General features: G+C 43.8%; 1 protein-coding gene across 1 annotated transcript in view; it reads right to left on the reverse strand.

The window, feature by feature from the left end:
- Positions 1–4,752: 4,752 nt before the first annotated feature.
- Positions 4,753–21,478, reverse strand: part of BLVRB (biliverdin reductase B) — a 91,693-nt gene continuing 74,967 nt past the window's right edge. Inside the window, exon 5 of the mRNA XM_082263759.1 lies at positions 4,753–4,984. Coding sequence (XP_082119885.1) covers positions 4,836–4,984 — 149 coding nt within the window. The 3' untranslated portion in view covers positions 4,753–4,835. The remainder of the gene's footprint in view (positions 4,985–21,478) is intronic.

Raw genomic sequence — 21,478 nt, forward strand, 5'->3', positions numbered from 1 at the left:
CTAGCTAGCAGAGATCAGGCCTGACTCTGCTAACGCTGCAGTTTACTGTGTTGTGTATTGGAAGTCACAGTAATCTGCTGATACTGCACTTCTTGGGGGATGTGCGGAGGGGCTAAATGCAGGTGCTGGCAGGTGTCAGGGCTGATCCTGCTAACGCTGCGTTTTGGGAACACTATACTAAACTATAGGGGACGCTAGTATAGTTCTGATCAGATCAAAGATTTTGATCCATTCAGAGACTATACTAGTAAAGGAGGTGTTTAGTGTGCGTGTGTCACTGGCAATCAAAGGGTTCAAATTTATTACTAAATATGCTGCAAGCAATCCGACGCTGGCCTGGATTGACGCTAACGTTAACGCTAACTGATGTCACCTGTGACACCAATACAGTGATAAGAAAAAAGATCTGTACACTATAATAGTGACACTGTGGCATGGCAATGAAGGGGTTAACTGGGGGTGATCAGGGGGTTAAATCTTTATTAGGGGATATATGGCGGGTACCCTAAACCTATCTGGGACTGCCGCTAACTACCACTAACTGCCTCTCACATTAACTTGCATCACAAGTGACACGAATACAGTGATCAGTAAATTATCTGTATTCTGTATATAGTGACACTGTGACAGGGAATGAAAGGGTTAACTGGGGGGTAATCAGGGGGTGACAAATGTGTCTATGTGTACTGGTGTCAGTGTAGTGCTTGTGCACTCACTGTCTGATGTTCTCTTCTCTCACGCTAGAATCGGAAAGGGCTCCACGAGAGAGGATTGCATCATTTCATGTGCCTGTGTTTACATTACACATGCACAGGACGTTCTGCAATTGGTCAGAACCGATCACCAGATCCAGGCCATAAGTCATTGTCCGGGACCTGATGACTGATCGGTTCTGAACCGAATCAGCACATCCAGGGGTCGGCGCGCGTAACCCCTAACTCTGCGCGTGACCGACATACAGTTACATTGGTTCACGCAGCTGAGCCACCTTGCCGCAGTAAAACTGCAGCGGGTGGTCGGCAAATGGTTAAAGAAAAACTCCAGCTTTTCCTCCCCAAAATAACAGATGCATTGTGCATGTTAATGAATCACAACCCCACTGTCAGTTTATGTGTAACTTACCTCCTTCACCTGTATACAGCAGGTTTCTGTGTCTGTGATATCACTCCTCCTCCTGGCTGAATTTCAAAGTTCTCTGACTTCCTGTTTCCAGTCTTGATAATACATCTCCCATGATCCTTTGTAGTTCCAGGGCAGGCTATAGGAGTCACTTGTACCAGTTCTGGGAGTTGATGTTTCTTTACCTTCATGTGGGAGGTGAAAGGTGTCATACCTTCTCCTGTATCGTTCCTGTCCTGCAGCATTCCAAAGAATAGTGGCTTCCTGCAAGACTACAGAGGAAGGGCTATGGGGAGGGTATTATGAAGGTGTTTCCTTCATATGAAAATTAATAACTTCACAGAGAGCTGAGAGGGCGGGATCTGAAGGGTGTGACCATAGATGTGCGCATGGGAGCCCCCCCCCCCCCCCGCTATGTCATCCTCCGGTATACTGACAGAAGAGTGTGGAACGGTTCCATCACAAGAACAAGCTGTGTATGAAGGGGTTTTCTTTTTGAATAATGCTGTGATCTGTGAGGCGGGACTTGGGAGGCTTGGTCTCCTCCTGTAGCTGTGACTGGGCAGGATTGAACGCTCATTGGGATGTATTCCATCCCACCCACCATCAGAGCTGTGAAGGAAGTTACATCATTAGTAGAGTCTGAAAGACTACAAAGGGGAGAGTACAGACTTTAGTTGCTGCAGGAAGTGGCTGTGGAAGGGACAGAGTCTATCAGCAGGATAAACAGAGAGTCACATGGTACAAAGTGAAAAGAGATAAGCTTTAGGCTCCTTTCACATTTGTGCAACCTAAAAGTCGCATGATTTTGCCTGGACTGAAGATGCCTGTGAAATATTGAGGTCTATGGACCTCAAAACGCATTAATGTTGGGCCAAAGTAGTGCAGGGACTATTTTGAAGTCGCACAGATATGAACGATACTCATTGGAAATCATGGGGTACGACTTGTCATGCGACAGTGCAGTCCTAAGTCTCAGGACAAGTCGCACAAATGTGAAAGGGCCCTTAAGCCTGAAATAGATGGTTTGAATCTTGGCTGGTTCAGCAAGAACCAGCTGAGATTTGAACCATCTATGGGCAGGATGGTTGTACCAGAATGTCAGATTTTTACATGCGATTATCGGCAGCAGGTGTAGCCACGAGCAATAATCACTGTGTGTTCTCCTGGCCAGGATGGCTTTCCATGCCTCCCCACTGGGGGAGCACAATGGCCTTGTGGCAGGGATTCCCCCATCAACACAGACAGAAAATCGAGATGTTGCAGGAAAGAAAATCTCATCTATGGCCAGACTTACACTGGAGTGTAGGGGAGAAGACCCTGCAGGGACCAGTAGAGCAGCAAAGAGTAGCAGAGGATCATGTAAGTACATCTTCTGTAACAAGTCCCCTAGACCTAAATGAGTAATTAACCCTTGCAGTGCAAGTACAGCCCCATTTTTAGGCCTCATGTAAACACAGGGCATTTGAAAAACGAGCTGCAAAGCCAGTTTCGGACGCCAGGAAAAGGCAGCAGTAAAAACGCGCTTTCAGAAGCATTTTGCATTGGTGTTAATGTGCGTTTAGCAGGCCCTTACTTCTATTTTCCATTCTCAAAGCCAACTATTACAGCTTGAAAACGCTTGACGCGGCTTAAGGCTGTATGCAGCATTAACACGCGTTTAGGCGCGTCAGATGTTTTTACAGCCTAACGCTGCTGCTCCAGAACGCACTGGCCCTGGGTTTTTTTTTTTTACAGCTTGAAAACGCCTATGCCACTTACAACACCTAAACGCCTATGTGTGCATGAGGCCATAAAATAACATGGAGCAGCGTTTTTAAGCTGCAAAAAAAAAAAAAAAAACGTCTGACGCTCCTAAAAGCAGCTGTAAAAACGCCATGTGTGCCCTGTGTGCGTCTCAGGTATAATCAGGGCCGGACTGGCCTACTGGGATCCCGGGAAATTTCCAGATAGGCCGGCAAGTCCCCCCGACATGCGTACTGCGCATGTGCCGCTCGGGAAAGCCCGTACACATTCAGCTATTCCCGGGCAGACACGGCACATGCGCAGTGACGTGTTGCCGCCGAGCGACGCCATTTTTAAATGTAAGGAGTCTCACCAAAAGGTAAGTGAGACTCCTCAGGAGATGTAGGGCTGCGGGCATGGTACAGGAGATTCCTGTACCATGCCTGCAGCCCTGCTTCTCCTGCACCATGCATCTCTTGTACCATGCCTGCAGCCCCTGCACAATGCCGGCAAGCCTGCATCTCCTGTACTATGCCCACAGCCCTGCATCTCCTGTAGCGTGTCTGCAGCCCCTGCACCATACCCCCAGCCCCTGCATCTCCTGCACCATGCCTGCAGCCCCTGCACCATGCCCGCAGCCCCTGCATCTCCTGCACCATGTCTGCAGCCCCTGCACCATGCCCGCAGCCCATGAATCTCCTGCACCATGCCCGCAGTCCGTGAATCTCCTGCACCATGCCCACAGCCCCTGCATCTCCTGCACCATGCCTGCATCTCCTGTACCATGTCCGCAGCCTTTGACATCTCCTGTACGATGCCCGCAGCCCCTGACATCTCCTGCACCATGTCCGAAGCCCCTGCATCTCCTGCACCATTCCCGAAGCCCCTGCATCTCCTGCACCATGCCCGCAGCCCCTGCATCTCCTGTACCATGCCCGCAGCCCCTGCATCTCCTGTACCATGTCCGCAGCCTTTGACATCTCCTGTACCATGCCCGGAGCCCCTGCATCTCCTGCACCATGTCCGCAGCCCCTGCACCATGTCCGAAGCCCCTGCATCTCCTGCACCATGCCCGCAGCCCCTGCGTCTCCTGCACCATGTCCGAAGCCCCTGCATCTCCTGCACCATGTCCGAAGCCCCTGCATCTCCTGCACCATGTCCGAAGCCCCTGCATCTCCTGTACTATGTCCGAAGCCCCTACATCATGCCCGCAGCCCCTGCATCTCCTGCACCATGTCGGAAGCCCCTGCTTCTCCTGCACCATGCCCACAGCCCCTGCATCTCCTGCACCATGCCCACACAGCCTATGACCACCTCCTGTACCAGGTCCACACTTTTACCATATATATATATATATATATACATATATATACATATATATATATATATATATAGCCCTATGCGCTTTCATATCTGTCTTATCTATATATAATACACTCTTCAAATGTGCTTTAAAATGCATGGTTTTCCCTTTTATGAACAAGAAAATAATGGTGTTATGCTGTTGGGCCGGTAAAATAATGCTATGGGACTGGTATGAAATTATTTCCAGGGCTAAATTTTATTCCCAGTCCGGCCCTGGGTATAACAAAAAACTCTATCAATGGTATGTTTACCAGACCAAAAGGTGGCAAATAAAATGCATTTATTGTTAGAGTTTACATACACTTCAATTACTAAAGGGATATCAAAACAGCAACTTTTATTTATTAGAACACTGAAAGTGCACCAGGTGGTTATAATGAACCAAACCCTACATACAGAAATCAGGCTTGCAAGAGCTCAGTGGAACAAACATTTTTTTTATTCAGAACAGAATAAAGTAGGACTCTGGTACAATATTTGTTAGATCACTCAGAGGGGATTGTTTTTTTCTCTCAACAAAAGTGGAGTTGCATTTTAATTTTATATGGCTGACAGGTAGCGCTTGAACTTCTACAGGAATTACTTCCAGCTCATTCCTAAAAGCATACAAGCAGCAGACGGAGTGGTTAGTAATCCTGGGACAGTGTGACGCTCTTCCCATCGTATTCATTGGTCTTCAGGCACCGGAGGAAGAATTGGCTGAGGTCATGAGTGGATATCACATTACCTCCTCTTTCCACTGACACTTTGTAATCTCCCGTCAGGGGCTTATCAGCTGTACACAGAGTGACAGACAAAAGTAACAGTGTCAGGCACACAGCTCCCAATAGAAATGAAGTCACCATGTCAATGGTCTGTCAACATGTTCAATTTACAACACACAACACCTTTCTCCCAATAATAATAACAACGTATACAGGGACTGGAGCTTCATTCGTCTATAGCTGGGGTCTCCACAGTTTTCAAGTAGAAGAGCCATATTTTGGATTTTAAAAATATTCACGGGCCAAAAAAAAAAAAATCTTCTAAAAATAGACGCCCCCCTTACATCCAGGAGCGTCTATCAGTGTCCACCCCCCCCCTTCTTACATCCAAGAGTGCCCCTCAGTGTCCCCCCTTAAATCCATGAGTGCTCATCAGAGACCCCCCCCTTACAGCCAGTAGTGCTCATTAGAGACCCCCCCCCTCTTACATCCACAAGTGCTCATCAGAGACCCCCCCCTTACATCGATGAGTGCTCATCAGAGACCCCCCCCTTACATCGATGAGTGCTCATCAGAGACCCCCCCAACATCCATGCGTGATGAGACCCTCTCTTACATCCAGGAGTGCTCATCAGTGTCGTCCCCTGTGACGGGAGTAACTTTGGGCTTGGGGTGACCAGGAAACTGGGGGGCACTGGGGATATGGTTTGGATGGCTCCAAATGGGACAGTGATATTCAGGAATGATGTCTCTCTTGAAAAATGAAGATTTTATTCCCTGTACATTGGGAGGTCTCTGACCAGGAAGTACAACTCCTAATATGGGCATTCCAGGAAGTTTAATGTGGAGACCGACTGTCTAACGATGTTGCTTTTGTCTGAATAAGTAAATTGTGATATTCTTGTCTGAGGTGGCTTTCCATTCACCTATTGTTATGTGTGCTAATGAACTCACCTGTTGTCTGCTAAGGGATGTATTAACACTCGGAGTAATGTGTATTGGGGGCTCATGTAATCATTGTGTGATGTTGGGGGCTGGATTTGGGTCATTGTTCATGTAGTGACTGCATTACTTATAACGTGTATATAAAGCATGTATTCCTTTTCAATAAACAGTCTGATTCCTGCTTGACCCTCAATATAGAGCCTCGTCTCGTACCCGTGGGGGATTATTCGTATGGGTTTCTTGTTCGGCTGAGCGAGTGTCCAGTAGCTGTCTTTTGTGTTCGGGAATGAAATGTCCTAAATGACTGTACAGTAACCCCTTTCATACCCGGGATGTGGTTAGATCCCCCCTTACATTCAGGAATGCTCATGAGAGGACCCCCCCCCCCCTTTACATCCAGGAGTGCTTATCAGTGTCCCCCCCTCTTACATTCAGGAGTGCCTATCAGACTCATACCATATATCCAGGAGTGTCCATCAAAGACCCCTCTATTTTCTATTGTGAATAAAATGTGTTTATAAGATTCGCAATTCATTATATTCTGGTTTCAGATAGATTTTACACAGCATCCCATATATCCAGGACTGGGGAAGGGTCATGGATGGCTGGCAGTGGACATGCCAGACTCTATTACAAAACACAGACTGGCACATCCACTGCCAACCAGCTAAGGCATTTTCACAGACACTTGTTGGCCAGATTAAACCTTGTAGGGGGCCAGGTGTGGCTCACAGGCCATAGTTTGGAGACCCTTGATCTATAGCATACCTGAATTAAACTGGCCATAAACTAGTGGAATTTTGAATGTTTCAGGCTAGTGGCCCCGTAAGTGGTGAAAACAACTAAAATCATATTGTAAATTCCAACCCAAAAGTTGAATTAGTGATCAAGTACCAAGGCTTCACAAAATGCCAGGAATATTCAGACAACTGGTTTGCAAGAGGCATGAATGAAGCAATCCAAGTCAAAATGCAAGAACCATCCCTCAATACCGATGGGGGACTTTGTTACCATCTTTCTTTCATGTAGAATGACATTTTTCACATCTCTACCCCAGCAATTTGACAAATTATATCTTTAGCCAAGGTTCGCCTGAACTTGCACGATTTCAAACCGCCATTTTCAGGCTGACATGGGGGGGGGGGGGATTTGACAGACATCTGTGTGGGTTCCTGCACAGATGTCTATTGAAATCGCCCCCGAAGTCGCCAAAAGTAGTGCAGAATCGGTGCGGCACCAAAAAATCAGCATCAAACCAATTCGGACTGTGCCATTCCCGGCAATAGACTCAGATTTGACATGTCAAATCGCATGTCAAATAGGCTCAATGTAAACGTGGGTTTAACCATGTAAATCCAGCAACAAACACCTGCGTAGGATTCCTAATAGCAACAATGGGGTTAGGTATGAAGGACAGCATGGCACTTCAACTTTTACACCTCCCTCCTGATTTTGGACAATCAACATTTACACATTTCACAGTGATTGGATTAAGGTGTCCTAAGGTGTAAATATAATGTGATTTGCTGAAACCAATAACAGCAGATCACATGACAATTGTACACAACAGATGGCTTCCATTCATTGTGTTGCTTGCTGTGATTGGTCTCAGTGATCACATGGTACAGACTGCGTCAATCACAGCCCATCTGTACCATGTTATTAGCTGTGGCCAATCACAGCTAATCATAACAATACACTTTGAATTAATCAATTTCATTCATAAAAAAAAAAGTTTGTGTCTAAACTGTATTGCTCTAGTCACTATATGTAAAATAAAGTAATAAAAGAAATATATTAAAAAATAAATAAATAAATGATTACATACATATATACATACAATCAGGTCCATAAATATTGGGACATCGACACAGTTCTAATTTTTTTGGCTCTATACACCACCACAATGGATTTGAAATTAAAAACAAGATGTGCTTTAACTGCAGACTTTCTCCATTAATTTGAGGATATTTACATCCAAATCAGGTGAACGGTGTAGGAATTACAACAGTTTGTATATGTGCCTCCCACTTTTTAAAGGGACCAAAAGTAATGGGACAATTGGCTGCTCAGCTGTTCCATGGCCAGGTGTGTGTTATTCCTTATTCCCTCATTATCCCATTTACAAGGAGAAGATAAAAGGTTCAGAGTTCATTTCGAGTGTGCTATTTGTATTTGGAATCTGTTGCTGTCAACTCTCAATATGAGATCCAAAAAGCTGTCACTCTCAGTGAAGCAAGCCATCATTAGGCTGAAAAAACAAAACAAACCCATCAGAGAGATAGCAAAAACATTAGGTGTGGCCAAATCAATTGTTTGGAACATCCTTAAAAAGAAAGAACGCACCGGTGAGCTCAGCAACACCAAAAGACCCGGAAGACCACAGAAAACAACTGTGGTGGATGACTGAAGAATTCTTTCCCTGGTGAGAAAACACCCTTCACACCAGTTGGCCAGATCAAGAACACTCTCCAGGAGGTAGGTGTATGTGTGTCAAAGTCAACAATCAAGAGAAAAATTCACCAGAGTGAATACAGAGGGTTCACCAGAAAATGTAAACCATTGGTGAGCCTCAAAAACAGGAAGGCCAGATTAGAGTTTGCCAAATAACATCTAAAAAAGCCTTCAGAGTTCTAAAACAACATCCTATGGACAGATGAGACCAAGATCAACTTGTACCAGAGTGATGGGAAGAGAACAGCATGGAGAAGGAAAGGAACTGCTCATGATCCAAAGCATACCACCTCATCAGTGAAGCATGGTGGTGGTAGTGTCATGGCGTGGGCATGTATGGCTGCCAATGGAACTGCTTCTCTTGTATTTATTGGTGATGTGACTGCTGACAAAAGCAGCAGGATAAATTCTAAAGTGTTTCGGGCAATATTATCTGCTCATATTCAGCCAAATGCTTCAGAACTCATTGGACGGCGCTTCACAGTGCAGATGGACAATGACCTAAAGCATACTGCGATAGCAACCAAAGAGTTTTTTAAGGGAAAGAAGTGAAATGTTATGCAATGGCCAAGTCAATCACCTGACCTGAATCCGATTGAGCATGCATTTCACTTGCTGAAGACAAAACTGAAGGGAAAATGCCCCAAGAACATGCAGGAACTGAAGACAGTTGCAGTAGAGGCCTGGCAGAGCATCACCAGGGATAAAACCCAGCGTCTGGTGAGGTCTGTGCGTTCCAGACTTCAGGCTGTAATTGACTGCAAAGGATTTGCAACCAAGTATTAAAAAAGTGAAAGTTTGATTTATGATTATTAATCTGTCCCATTACTTTTGGTCCCTTAAAAAGTGGGAGGCACATATACAAACTGTTGTAATTCCTACACCGTTCACCTGATTTGGATGTAAATACCCTCAAATTAAAGCTGAAAGTCTGCAGTTAAAGCACATCTTGTTTCATTTCAAATCCATTGTGGTGGTGTCTAGAGCCAAATAGATTAGAATTGTGTTGATGTCCTAATATTTATGGACTTGACTGTATATATATATATATATATATATATATATATATATATATATATATATATATATATATATATATATATATATATATATATATATATATACACACACATATATATATATACACATATACACACACACACATATATATATATATATATATATATATATATACACACACACACATACACATTATATATATATATATATATATATATATATATATATATATATATATATATATATATATATATATATAGATATTACTGTCGCCAGTCAATGTCCCTGATCACCGCCACACCAGTTATATGATGATGCTGTAGTGACAAAAAAAATACAAATTCAAAAAACTTGCTGCGCCTCTTTCCAAGTACCTTGGCCTGCCTACTTTCCAAAAAATGAGTAATTTGGGGGATATTTGTACTGTCCTGGCATTTTCGGGCCTCAAGAAATTAGTACATCAGGATTGATCAATTTTCAGATACATACACCATAGTTTGTGAACTCTAACTTTCATACAAATTAAATACTATACACTGATTTCAGGTCATTTTTACGAGATACAGTAAAACCTTGGATTGCGAGCATAATTCGTTCCAGAAACATGCTTGTAATCCAAAGCACTCTTATATCAAAGCAAATTTCCCCATAAGAAATAATGGAAACCCAGATGATTCGTTCCACAACCATTTATTCATAAGTCTTTCAGTTTATAGTCCATATAAAGATTATAGCATTGCGATAGGTTGTGAAACCATAAAATGTCCATCCACAAATAGCCGCTTCCATAAGGGGATTAGAAGCAAAATCCAGCAGGAGCTACAGAGTATCAAAGAGAAGAGAGAAGAGAGGCACCTCTAAGTGTAGCAATATGGTTCCATTTAATGAAGGTACAACATTTAGCAACTCACATGGTTGATGAGTAAAACAGGCACATCTAAGTATGCAGGCATCCGGGGTAAAGCTGTCCACATAGACTATCTTCTGCACTGCCGGCTGCCAGTCTGTAATCCTGACCGGGAAGACCACCCTGCAGTAAAGCGATCTGAAAGTCAGAGGCAGCATGGAAGGGATGACGTAGATGGCGATGAGGAGGATGGTCTATGTGGACAGCTTTACCCCGGATGCCTGCATCCTTAGATGTGCCTGTTCCAATCATTAACCATGTAAGTTGCTAAATGTTGAACCTTCATTAAATTTAACCATATTGCTCTTCTCTTTTATACTCAGCTGTGACTTGAGGCTACTTGTATATCAAGACATCGCTTGTATACCAAGTCAAAATTTTTTTGAAAATTTTGCTTGTCTTGCAAAGCGCTCTTAAACCAAGTTACTCTCAAACCAAGGTTTTACCGTAAAAAGAAACATGTGGGGTTTTCAAAAATGTCGCTTCTTTTTAATTTAGCAAAAAAAAAAAAAACTTAGTGGTGATTAACCCCTTGCCGACCGCTCACATTGAGCGTACTGCGGCAAAGTGGCTCGTTATTGTCCAGCGACGTAGACCTACGTCGCTGGACTCCTCCCCTTGTGGGCGGCACGTGCGCACCGCTGGAGGCTCGCTCCCACTGTATTCAGATACAGCGGGAGTTGGGCCAGGGGAGGAGAGGCGATGATCACCGCCGCTCTTCCCCGATCGTCGGGGATCGAGTGAGGAGATCCGCCCGCTTGTGTAAACAAAGCAGGCGGATCTCCTATGTGACAGACAGTCACAGGTTACAGGATTCAGCATAGCTGAACCTGCAATCGGTGCCTGTGTCACACAGTCCCCTCCCCCCACACACGTCAGTAAGCACCAGGCATACATTAACCCCTTGATCACCAATAAAGTTAACTCCTTCCCTGGCAGTGTCATTATTACAGTAACAGTGCATATTTATAGCACTGATTACTGTAGTAATGTCACTGGTACCCCCCAAAAAAGTGTCAAAAATGTCAGTTAGGGGTCCGATCTGTCCTCCGCAATGTCGCAGTCCCGCAAAAAAAAAAAAAGTTGCAGATCGCCGCCATTACTAGTTAAAAAAAACAATGAAAATTCCCGTAGTTAGTAGCTGCGATAACTTTTGAGGAAACCAAACAAAATACGCTTATTGCAATTTTTTTTTACCAAACATATGTAGCAGAAAACAAATTGGCCTAAAATGTTAAAAAATTTTGATTTTTAAATTTTTTTGTGGGGAATTTCATATAAAAAAAATGTGAAAAATATTGTTATTTTTTCAAAATTGTCGCTCTTTTTTTGTTTATAGCGCAAAAAGTAAAAAAAAAAAAATCGTACAGGTGATCAAATACCACCAAAAGAAAGCTCTGTTTGTGGGAAAAAAAGGACATACAATTCGTTTGGGTACAGCGTTGCACGACCGCGCAATTGTCAGTTAAAGTCGCACAGTGCCAAGTTGTGGAGGAGGAGGAACTGTTCAAAGCAGAGAATGGGAGAGAGACTCACTTCGCTCACGAGCCCTGCATACACATCGGGAAATGCCGGAGTTAACTGTGCTAGATAATGAGAAGGCAATTGGTTGCTAGGACCGCCTAGCAACCAATCACCGGCTCATTAACTAGCTCAGTTAACTTCGGCATTTCCCGCCGACCGCTGTGTATGCAGGGCTCGTGAGCGAAGTGAGTCTCTCTCCCATTCTCTGCTTTGAACAGTTCCTCCCTCTCTGCTCTCCTCCTAATAAGGTGGGGGGGGGGGGCAATTGTATTGTAATGTCGTTCTATTGGGGGGGGGGTGTCTGCATTGGAAGGGGGGGGGTCTGCATTGCAAAGGGGTTTCATTGGAACGGGGGTCTGCATTGTAAAGGGGTTTTATTGGAGGGGGGGGGAGGTCTGCATTTTAAAGGGGTTCTATTGGGGGGGAGTGTCTGCATTGTAAAGGGGTTTCATTGGAGGGGGGGTCTGCATTGTAAAGGGGTTTTATTGGATGGGGAGGTCTGCATTGTAAAGGGGTTCTATTGGGGGGGGTGTCTACATTGTAGAGGGGTTTTATTAGGGGGGGGTCTGCATTGTAAAGGGGTTTTATTGGAGAGAGGGAGTTGTCTGCATTGTAAAGGGGTTCTAATGGGGGGGGGTCTGCATTTTAGAGGGGTTCTATTGGGGGGGGGGTTTGTATTGTAAAAGGGTACTATTGGGGGGGTTTGTATTGTAAAGGGGTTCTATTGGGGGGTCTGCATTGTAAAGGGGTTCTATTGATGGGGGCTTTGTATTGTAAAGGGGTTCTATTGGGGAGGCTGTATAATGTAAAGGGTTCTATTGAGGGGGGGCGAGGGCTATGTCATGTAAAGGGTTCTATTGGGGGGGGGGGGTGCGGAAACTGTGTAATGTAAAGGGTTCCATGAGGGGGGGTGGGGCTGTGTAATGTAAAGGGTTCCAATGGGGGGGGCTGTGTAATGTAAAGGGGTCCAGGGGTACGGGGGCTGTGTATTGTAAAGGGGTCCAGGGGTACGGGGGCTGTGTAATGTAAAGGGGGTCTTCCTACATTTTACTCGTAGTTATTACTGCAGTCCTATAGATTTTGTTTTCTGAAAGTGCACCAAAAGTCTTGCATGCTGCATCTTTGGCACGCTTTCAGAAAACAGGAAAATCATTTTTTTTGGGGGGGGGTGGGGAGTGACACCATGGTTTACTGCACCAGGTGACACCAACCCTAGTGACACCACTGGCAGTAGCACACAGTAAGTGTGCCACTGCCAGTTACATGTATTTATGTCTGGCGCCTCAGGTCAATCTGTGCTGTTTTTGCAGAGGAGGAGGGGCCTGGTCGCTGGGTCAATGTGCGGTTCGTCGCCTGCAGGCCGGGGGGGGGGGGGGCCCAGATATAGGATCCGCCCCGGGTGCCAAATGCTCTAGGTACGCCCCTGTCCTGAGGTTCTCTTTACTCTGTCTATACAGCTAGTTATTACAATGCCTGCCCAACTTGGGACTGTAAAGCTCCATCTTTAAAACATACGGCTGTACCTCTACAGAGTAAAAATTTACAAGCGTGGGTGAGAGATGACTATACCTGCATAGGGCAATGTTGACTGTTCACCAAAATTGCATCAAAGCTGAACTACTACAAACAGTCCAAGAACAACTAAAACAGCTGTGCAATGACTGCATATACAGAAACATGGTAGCACGTAACCCAACTTTTCCAAAAAGAGGAAAATCAGTAAGTGGTTTGTTTCCTCCCTTACGCACATTGACCCAGGGTTCATCAACTGAAACAGCTGCACGATGACCAGCTGCACGATGACCACAGTTCTGGATTGGTCATGCTGGGGTAGCCGGCTTGAGGTTTTCTCTTGAACTGAATTTTTATTGTAATGAACTCTGAAAGGCAACCTTCCACTGAGAATAATAAAAGTTATACTTCAGAATCGCCACCTTGATAGCCACACACCCCCCTCCTCTAATGAAACTTCCTGAACACTTTTGGAATTTATCCTCCCCGACTCGTGCACACAAGGGAATCTCCCTGTTTTAGAACACCTTACAAAACAATTTTTGTTAAAAACACCCCCTATGCTGAAGTGGGAGGAAGACCTCCATCTATCCTTCTCAAACACTCAATGGACGACTGTATATCACATCGGGAGTAAACGCAAGAACTCCTTTCCCGCTGGTACTTGACACCCTACCAACTTTCTAACTTTACTAAAGTCCCGTAGACACAGGGAAAATTAGTCCGACGACCGATCTGCCGATTTTCGGATTGTTAGTATGGTGCTTTCGACAGCCAACTCCGACTTTTCGGCTGACAAAATCCTGATGTGCAGGCTATAAAATTTTTGTTGTCCGTAATACAACGTCCGATTTTTGTCTCATTAGTACAGATTTAGACAGAAAAAAAATCTTAAGCAAGACTAGGCATGCTCAGAAACGAAAGAACACATACAAAGCAATCCAACACATGACATCACTTCTGAAGTAGAATTCTGTCGCACGGGAAAATTCCTATGAAAATAACCTCTTCACTTTCCACATCAGAGTAGCATGCCACAAAAAACGGACGACAGATCGTTCGATAATCTGATCATGTGTACGGGGCTTAAGACCCAATCTCCCCTCTGTTGAGAGGATGCGAACAAATAGGCATCCTCCTGCATACATTTTGGACTTGTAAGGGTCTCACAAGTTACTGGAGAAAAATTTTCTCCATCATCTGGGAAAACACAGGGATCATGACACAACTGGATCATGGCACAACTGGATCCTGCTCTAGCTATACTTCATTTAGGCATAGAGAGATTCCTCCGCAACTGAAGAATGGTCATCTTCCACTCATTAATAGCTGCTAAAATAGTGATAGCCAGCCAACCCTTCTGAAAAAAAAAAAAAGATCTAATCAATATGTAACTCTCATATGAAAGGGTATACTCACATAAGAACTCCTCACATGCATTGTTTGCAGAAACCCTGAATGTACAGCAAATACTATACCAATGTCTTTTGTATCATTACAGTATTTCTTTGTATGCTCTATGATTTGCACTCTTGACCACTTATGTATAGTGCATTAATTGTATTAGACACTTTACGGCATTATGCCCTTACCCTTTTGTAACTTGTACAGTATAAAATTGATAAAAATAATTAAACTGAAAAAAAAAAAAGCTAGTTTTCCTCCTTACTTGACATGGGTCCCTGTTGTTCATCCAGAGTAACTAAGATGTCAACCTACTGGCATGTAGCAGTCTAAAGATCATGATCGAACCTATTCAAGAAAAGGATCCAACCATGCAGGACCAAAGGTTCAGGCGTAGATATAGTGATAGACCAAAGAATAACCTACTGCACCTTAGTGTGTTGCTTAAAGATTTTATGGACTCTCCACTCGACTGGGTTTTTGGCTTTGAGGAGGAGGACTTGATCTTAAAAATGTGTAAGCCATTTTTGACTATATCAGGTCTTCCCATGCCATCATTTCAGCACTGTGGACCTGGAGGTAGCCTCACTTGCATCATTTGATATGCTTGTGCACATCACACATTTGTGAGCATATCCCTTGTTATTGTAGCAGGTTTTCCAGGCATTGAGCCTGATGTGGGTCTGCCATCGTTACTGGTTACCTCTCCAGCCCATGTGAGTTGCGGCCCTGGGTGTGAGAACTGAGACATTGACAACTCCGGCATCTTTGTTTTGTTGTTTTATTCTATTTAAGGGGATGGGAGAAGGGAATGAGTGCGATACTCCTTTAGGCTCAACTAAGTACAACTTGGGACTTTATCCAGAAAAATGTCTGTGAACGCTGCCTTGACGCCAGCCGAAGCTAGCCAACGCTTACTTACGCTTAGAACACACTGTAACTTGAAATAAGTGCTGAATCCTCGACTGAGAAGACTCAGGACTGTGGAGTATTGAACTACTGACACTGCTGCACTGCAACGTCACTGACTATTCCCTCCAGTCTTGCACTGGCTTGAGGTAGCTTGTTGTGAATTCCTGTATGGCTGCATCTCTCAACTGGTACTCTGAACAATTCAGGGCCCAAACTGCAGGCGCCCCCTTTACACTTTTAGCTCTTCAGGGTCCACTGACTATGTACCCCCTCTGTCACTTCAGGGTCCTCATCCTGGGTACCCCCTTTACAGCTAGCCAACACTGGATCCCAGAACCTCTCCTGAAGTGTTCTCCTCTAACACTTCAGGCAGACCCCCAGGGGCAATCCTCAGTACTCACGACCTGTGTAGGCTTTCCTGGGACTGGACCACTCTCGCTCTCCGCTGGTTCTTGGCACACCGGATCCCCCTCAGCTCAACTCAGCACTCTCTGGATTCTCAGGCGACCAAGACATCCGCTTCCACAGACAGGAGGAGAGACAGCCGCACTCTCCCTCCTAGGACTCTGCTCCCGCCAAAGACACCCAGTCATGCACTTCCCACAAACTTATACCCACTCCCAGAATCCCTTGCGGCATAATCTGCCTTCTGGGGTAGTTACAAGCCTGAATGGGTCTCCTGATTGGGTTTCCTCCACCGCCCTATGAGAAGCCTCCCACAGGGACCAGTGGGAGACTCCCCTCTCAGCAGGCACACCTGGAACCCATGACACCCTGGCAAAAAGAAATCATGGCCCTGCTGTTAGGCAGACAAGGCCCACTATACATTTGATTAGCCCCTACCTGTAGGGTGCTACACCATATTGATCTAATATAACTGTGTTATAGTAATGCGCTAGGTCAGTGCACCTTATCTTTGTTTTTGTTTTCTAGGTATGGTGATCAGGGACTGATTATTTACAAAATTGGGTGCAAAACCAGCAAGAATGTGTCAAAGGCCTGTGATGATCAGGCCTTGAATTGACAGGGAGATATCTTAAGGAAGGCCATACATTGTGCGAATGTCTTTCCTGCAAATATGGGTGCTGTCCTAGCCGGAAGAAGACAGTGATTATCACTAGCAGTTATAGCAGCCGCTAGCGATAATCGCAAGAGAATCCCGCAGGCTGATTGTAACCAAGTTGATCGAATGACCAACTTGGTAAATTCAGCCTGCTCTTTAACCACTTGCCGACTGCCTAACGCCGATCTACGTCGGCAGTCAGCCCCTCACAGGCAAAGTGACGTAGGGCTACGTCACTAGCTTGTGAGGGTCTAGGGAGCGAGCGCGCGCCCCCGGAGGCGCGCTCCCGCGTGGTCACGGACCCCCCCGCGCGTGTGACCAGCGGACCCGATGTCCGCCGGTCACTCGGCGATCGGCGGGGGAGAGGGAGAATGTCAGGCAGCTTGTATAAACAAGCTGCCTGTCATTCTCCTCGCTGTAAAGACACTGATCAAACGGATCTAGTATGTAGATCCGTTGATCAGTGTCCTTACAGCTGAAGCCACAGCCAATCACAGTAGAAAGCACGCCCCTAGGGATACACACAGCCCCTCCCTCCCAAATAAAGTTAACCCCTTCACAACCAGTGTATTTTTACAGTAACAGTGCATATGTATAGCACTGATTACTGTAGAAATGTCACTGGTAACCCCAAAAGTGTCACAAATGTCAGTCAAGGGTCCGATCTGTCCGCCCCAATGTCGCAGTACCGCAAAAAAAATTGCAGATCGCCGCCATTACGCGTTAAAAAAAAAAAACAACAAAAATGAGAAAAATCTTTCCCTTTGTAAGTAAACGCGATAACTTTTGCGCAAACCAATCAAAATACGCTTTTTGCAATTTTTTTTACCAAACATAGGTAGGATAAAACAAATTGGCCGAAAATTTTAAAAAATTTTGATTTTTACTTTTTTTTTGGGGGGAATTTCTTATAAAAAAATGTGAAAAATATTGTTATTTTTGCAAAATTGACGCTCTTTTTTTGTTTATAGCGCGTGATCAAAAAATCGCACAGGTGATCAAATACCACCAAAAGAAAGCTCTGTTTGTGGGAAAAAAAGGACGTCAAATTCGTTTAGGTACAGCGTCGCACGACCGCGCAATTGTCCGTTAAAGTCACGCAGTGCCGAATCGCAAAATACCCCCTGGTCAGGAAGGGGGTAAAATCTTCCGGGGCTTAAGTGGTTAATGGTTCGAATCTCGGCCGATTCCTGCTGAACTGGCTGAGATTTGAACTGTGTATGGCCAGCCTGACTTGCTAGAAAATGTTCCAGTGATGGAGTGATCTTTTGCGGTTCTAAGTATGAAAGAAAAAAAGGTCAAATGTGCCGAACTTCAACCCGTCAGTCAAGTCACATGAGAAGCAGTAGCAGGTCCCAGAGCTACATAGCACTAGCTGATAAGCTTCCTGCATGTGTGTCTTGGAGAAAACTATGGCTAGCCTAAGGGCCTTTTCACACGTGTCTGTTTGCTTTGGTAGATCATACATATTTGTTTTTGCCTTTTAAAGAATGTAAAATTGTGTTTAGGAAAACCTGTGCTTTGCCATACAGAGCAAAGCAACAAGTTTATTTTAAAGCTGAACTCTGGCAATGATATATCCTGCATACTTAGCCCAATGCAAGTATGCATATACGATACCTGCGTGCCTCTGTGGAAGCTGTAAATCACTGTGGTAGCCCAAGCTATTACAGCGATGGCCATGTCTTTCTGGGTGCCGAGTCGAGTATCTGCCTTTTATAGTAACCACAGGGGGTCGTTTCTTCAGCTTGGCCATCATTCAGGAGGACTCCTTGAAATCTTCTCAATTAATGCAAAGCGTTCTTTGATTGGGCGAGGTGGAGAGGAGGTAACATTATGATCTCCACTTTGTCTAATCAGAGAATGCCTTGTATTCATTGAAAATAATAGCTGAGCTATGGACCCCCTGTCAGAAAAAAGGGGGGTTTGGTGCAAACCAAAAAACCGCGCAAGTGGTTCAACCGTGTATATATGTATAAATATATAAATATATAGTCAATGAATATAAACATAAAATTATATGTGAATATATATATTAATAAATATTAATTATTTACAGGAATTGCTTCCTTGTAGTGAGCGGCAACAAAAAAAGCAAGGTGCTGAACAATTGTTTAAAAGAAGGGTAGTGTCGCGCTCAAACATAAAAGTGCTTGTGCAGATAAATTAAACCTTAATTCAAAAATTTTTTTTTTTTTTTTAAATTCATGATTGGTGACAATCTAAAAAATCAATCAATCTGTGCTCAACATTATAAAGTGCAAACAGTCCATATGCAGCATTAAACAGTCCACATCTCTTTGGTGTCACACAAATTAGCAGAGACTTGATGTTAGTGCAGATTAACCTTCACCTCCACACTTCACCCAGTGATCTAGTGAGGTACTCCTTACCGGAAATATATGACCCCTTAATTATAGGGGGTCACATAGGCAATATCTCCACTCAGTACACACGATCCTCAGCTCCTCTGTTACACAGTGGGTAATCCAGCATCAAGCCCTTATAGTGTAGCTCGGATCAGGTGACAAACATGGGTGGGACAAAAAGGAGACTCTCATGGTGCAGTACATCTAAACATATCGCTTTATTTAAAAAGTATTGTACTTACTCGAATCACCATAAAACAATCGCCTTTCTCATAAAAACATCCAGCAAGGGTTGTGAGCACTGCCGATCGCACAGCGCTCCTCTAACCCGGAAATGGCTACGGTCTCACGTTTCCCTTCCCGACGTACGTTTCGTCAGTACGACCTGACGTCATCAGGGGATCATGTGACCGTATGTTTACTTCTCTTTTTTATTGAGAATAAACCGCTTGGCATCCAATCAGAAACTCCTTAATTTGTAACCCCGCCCACATGACTCGGATCAGAATCATTAAGGGAGCCTGCTTAGGACAAAAAGGATGATAACATAATATTGCAGCATTGACGCCGCGATTTTTTTCTTTTTAATATATACCCAAAGCAAAATTGCTTAGTTTAAAACCTTGGACCGCAACTGTGCTTACTGGGTTTTTGGTGGAATGCCTCACGTTACATTATTGAAATTCCATCAATAGCGGTATTGATACAAATGCATAACCTATTAAATTCATTAACCATTTCAGTACTAAATAAATTAAACAACATGTTATAAATTATTTCATTAGATTTAAATCAAAAATTTGCATATACTACCTCAATTTTATTATTTGTTGGGGACAAGTTAAATTTAATTTTATTTTTGGTTAAAAGATTAAAATTTTAAAAATTTAAAAATTTAAAATTCTTAAAAATTAGATATAAAGCAATTCAAATCTATCTCAATGTTCATACCTAAAGGTTGCAGTGTGTTCATTTTATATATCCATTGGGTTTCATTAATGGATATTTTTTGAGTCATGTTTCCTCCTCTCCAATGGTTTATTACTCTATCAATACCACAAAAAGTCATTTTTGAGGGATCCTTATTGTGGTACAAGCGAAAATGATTGGAGAGGCTATGTTTTGGAAATCCCTTCCTCACGTTTTTTACGTGTTCGTTAATACGCACCGATAATTGTCTTGTGGTCCTTCCAATATACTGGAGGCCACAGGGACAGGTTATCAGGTATGTAACGTGGGTGGACCTACATGAAATGAATTTTTTGATATTGAATTGCTGACCGGTAACATTAGATTGGAAGGTGGTGGTTTTCCTTGGATTTTTCTTTGTTTTCTTACACGCATTGCACCTTCCACAACGAAAGAAACCATTCACATCTAAGAAAGTTGGTTTATTGGTGGGCGGATCTGGTATATTTGGAGCAATGCTGTGTCTAAGATTAGGAGCTTTTCGATAAATGAAAATTGGTTTTTCCGGTAATATTTTATTCAAAGTCTTATCTTTTTTCAAAATTGGCCAATGTTTTCTCATAATGGCTTCAACTTTTTTATAATCTCTATTAAAGTTGGTTAGGAACGCTATTTCTCCATTGCTGTTCTTATTCTTCTTTTTCGTTTTCAGCAGATCTTTCCTCGGCATTTGTCGCACAAGTTCTCTTGTTTTCAAAACTTCTTCCAATTTGTACCCTTTTTCAACAAACCTAGATGTTAACAGATTTGATTGGGTCAAGTAGTCTTCTTCTTTCTTACAGTTGCGTCTTATGCGCATGTACTGTCCCTTCGGTATAGCTCCCAGCCACTTGGGATGATGGCAACTTCTTGTGGGAATATAACTATTCCTATCCGTGTCCTTGAAGAAACTCTTGGTACAGATCTGATTGCCCTCTTTTACCAGAGTCAAATCAAGGAAATTCACGGATTCAGTCTCCCAAGTGGCTGTGAATACCAGCCCATACTGATTGTCATTGATTTCTGCCAGGAATTTCTTTAGGTCCTCCTCCGAACCATTCCATAGAACCAGCAGATCATCAATGAACCTTTTGTATAAGGTTAACGATGGGTTGGGGTTCTTGAAAATTACCTCCTTTTCCCATTGGCCCAGAAGGATGTTAGCTACACTAGGTGCATATTTAGCACCCATTGCCACACCCTTAATTTGGTTATAGTGACTACCATCGTGCCAAAAGTAGTTGTTGCCCATTGCCAGGCCAAGGGCATCACATATAAACTTTTTTTGTGTTGGTTGGAGATTGGTTTTTGAGTTTAAGGCAGCAATGGTGGTGTCTATCACATCTGATTGTTTTAAACTCGTGTACAACGATTCCACATCTATGGTCACTAGGATAGTGTTCGATTGTACTTCTAATTCTTCTAAGATGTTAATTAGATGTTTGCTGTCTTGTAAATGGGACGGATAGGTAGGTATTATAGGCTGCAAAAAATGATCAATGTATTC

Source organism: Pelophylax lessonae (genome assembly GCF_965119305.1).
Source record: "Pelophylax lessonae genome assembly, chromosome: 7".
Taxonomy (NCBI): domain Eukaryota; kingdom Metazoa; phylum Chordata; class Amphibia; order Anura; family Ranidae; genus Pelophylax; species Pelophylax lessonae.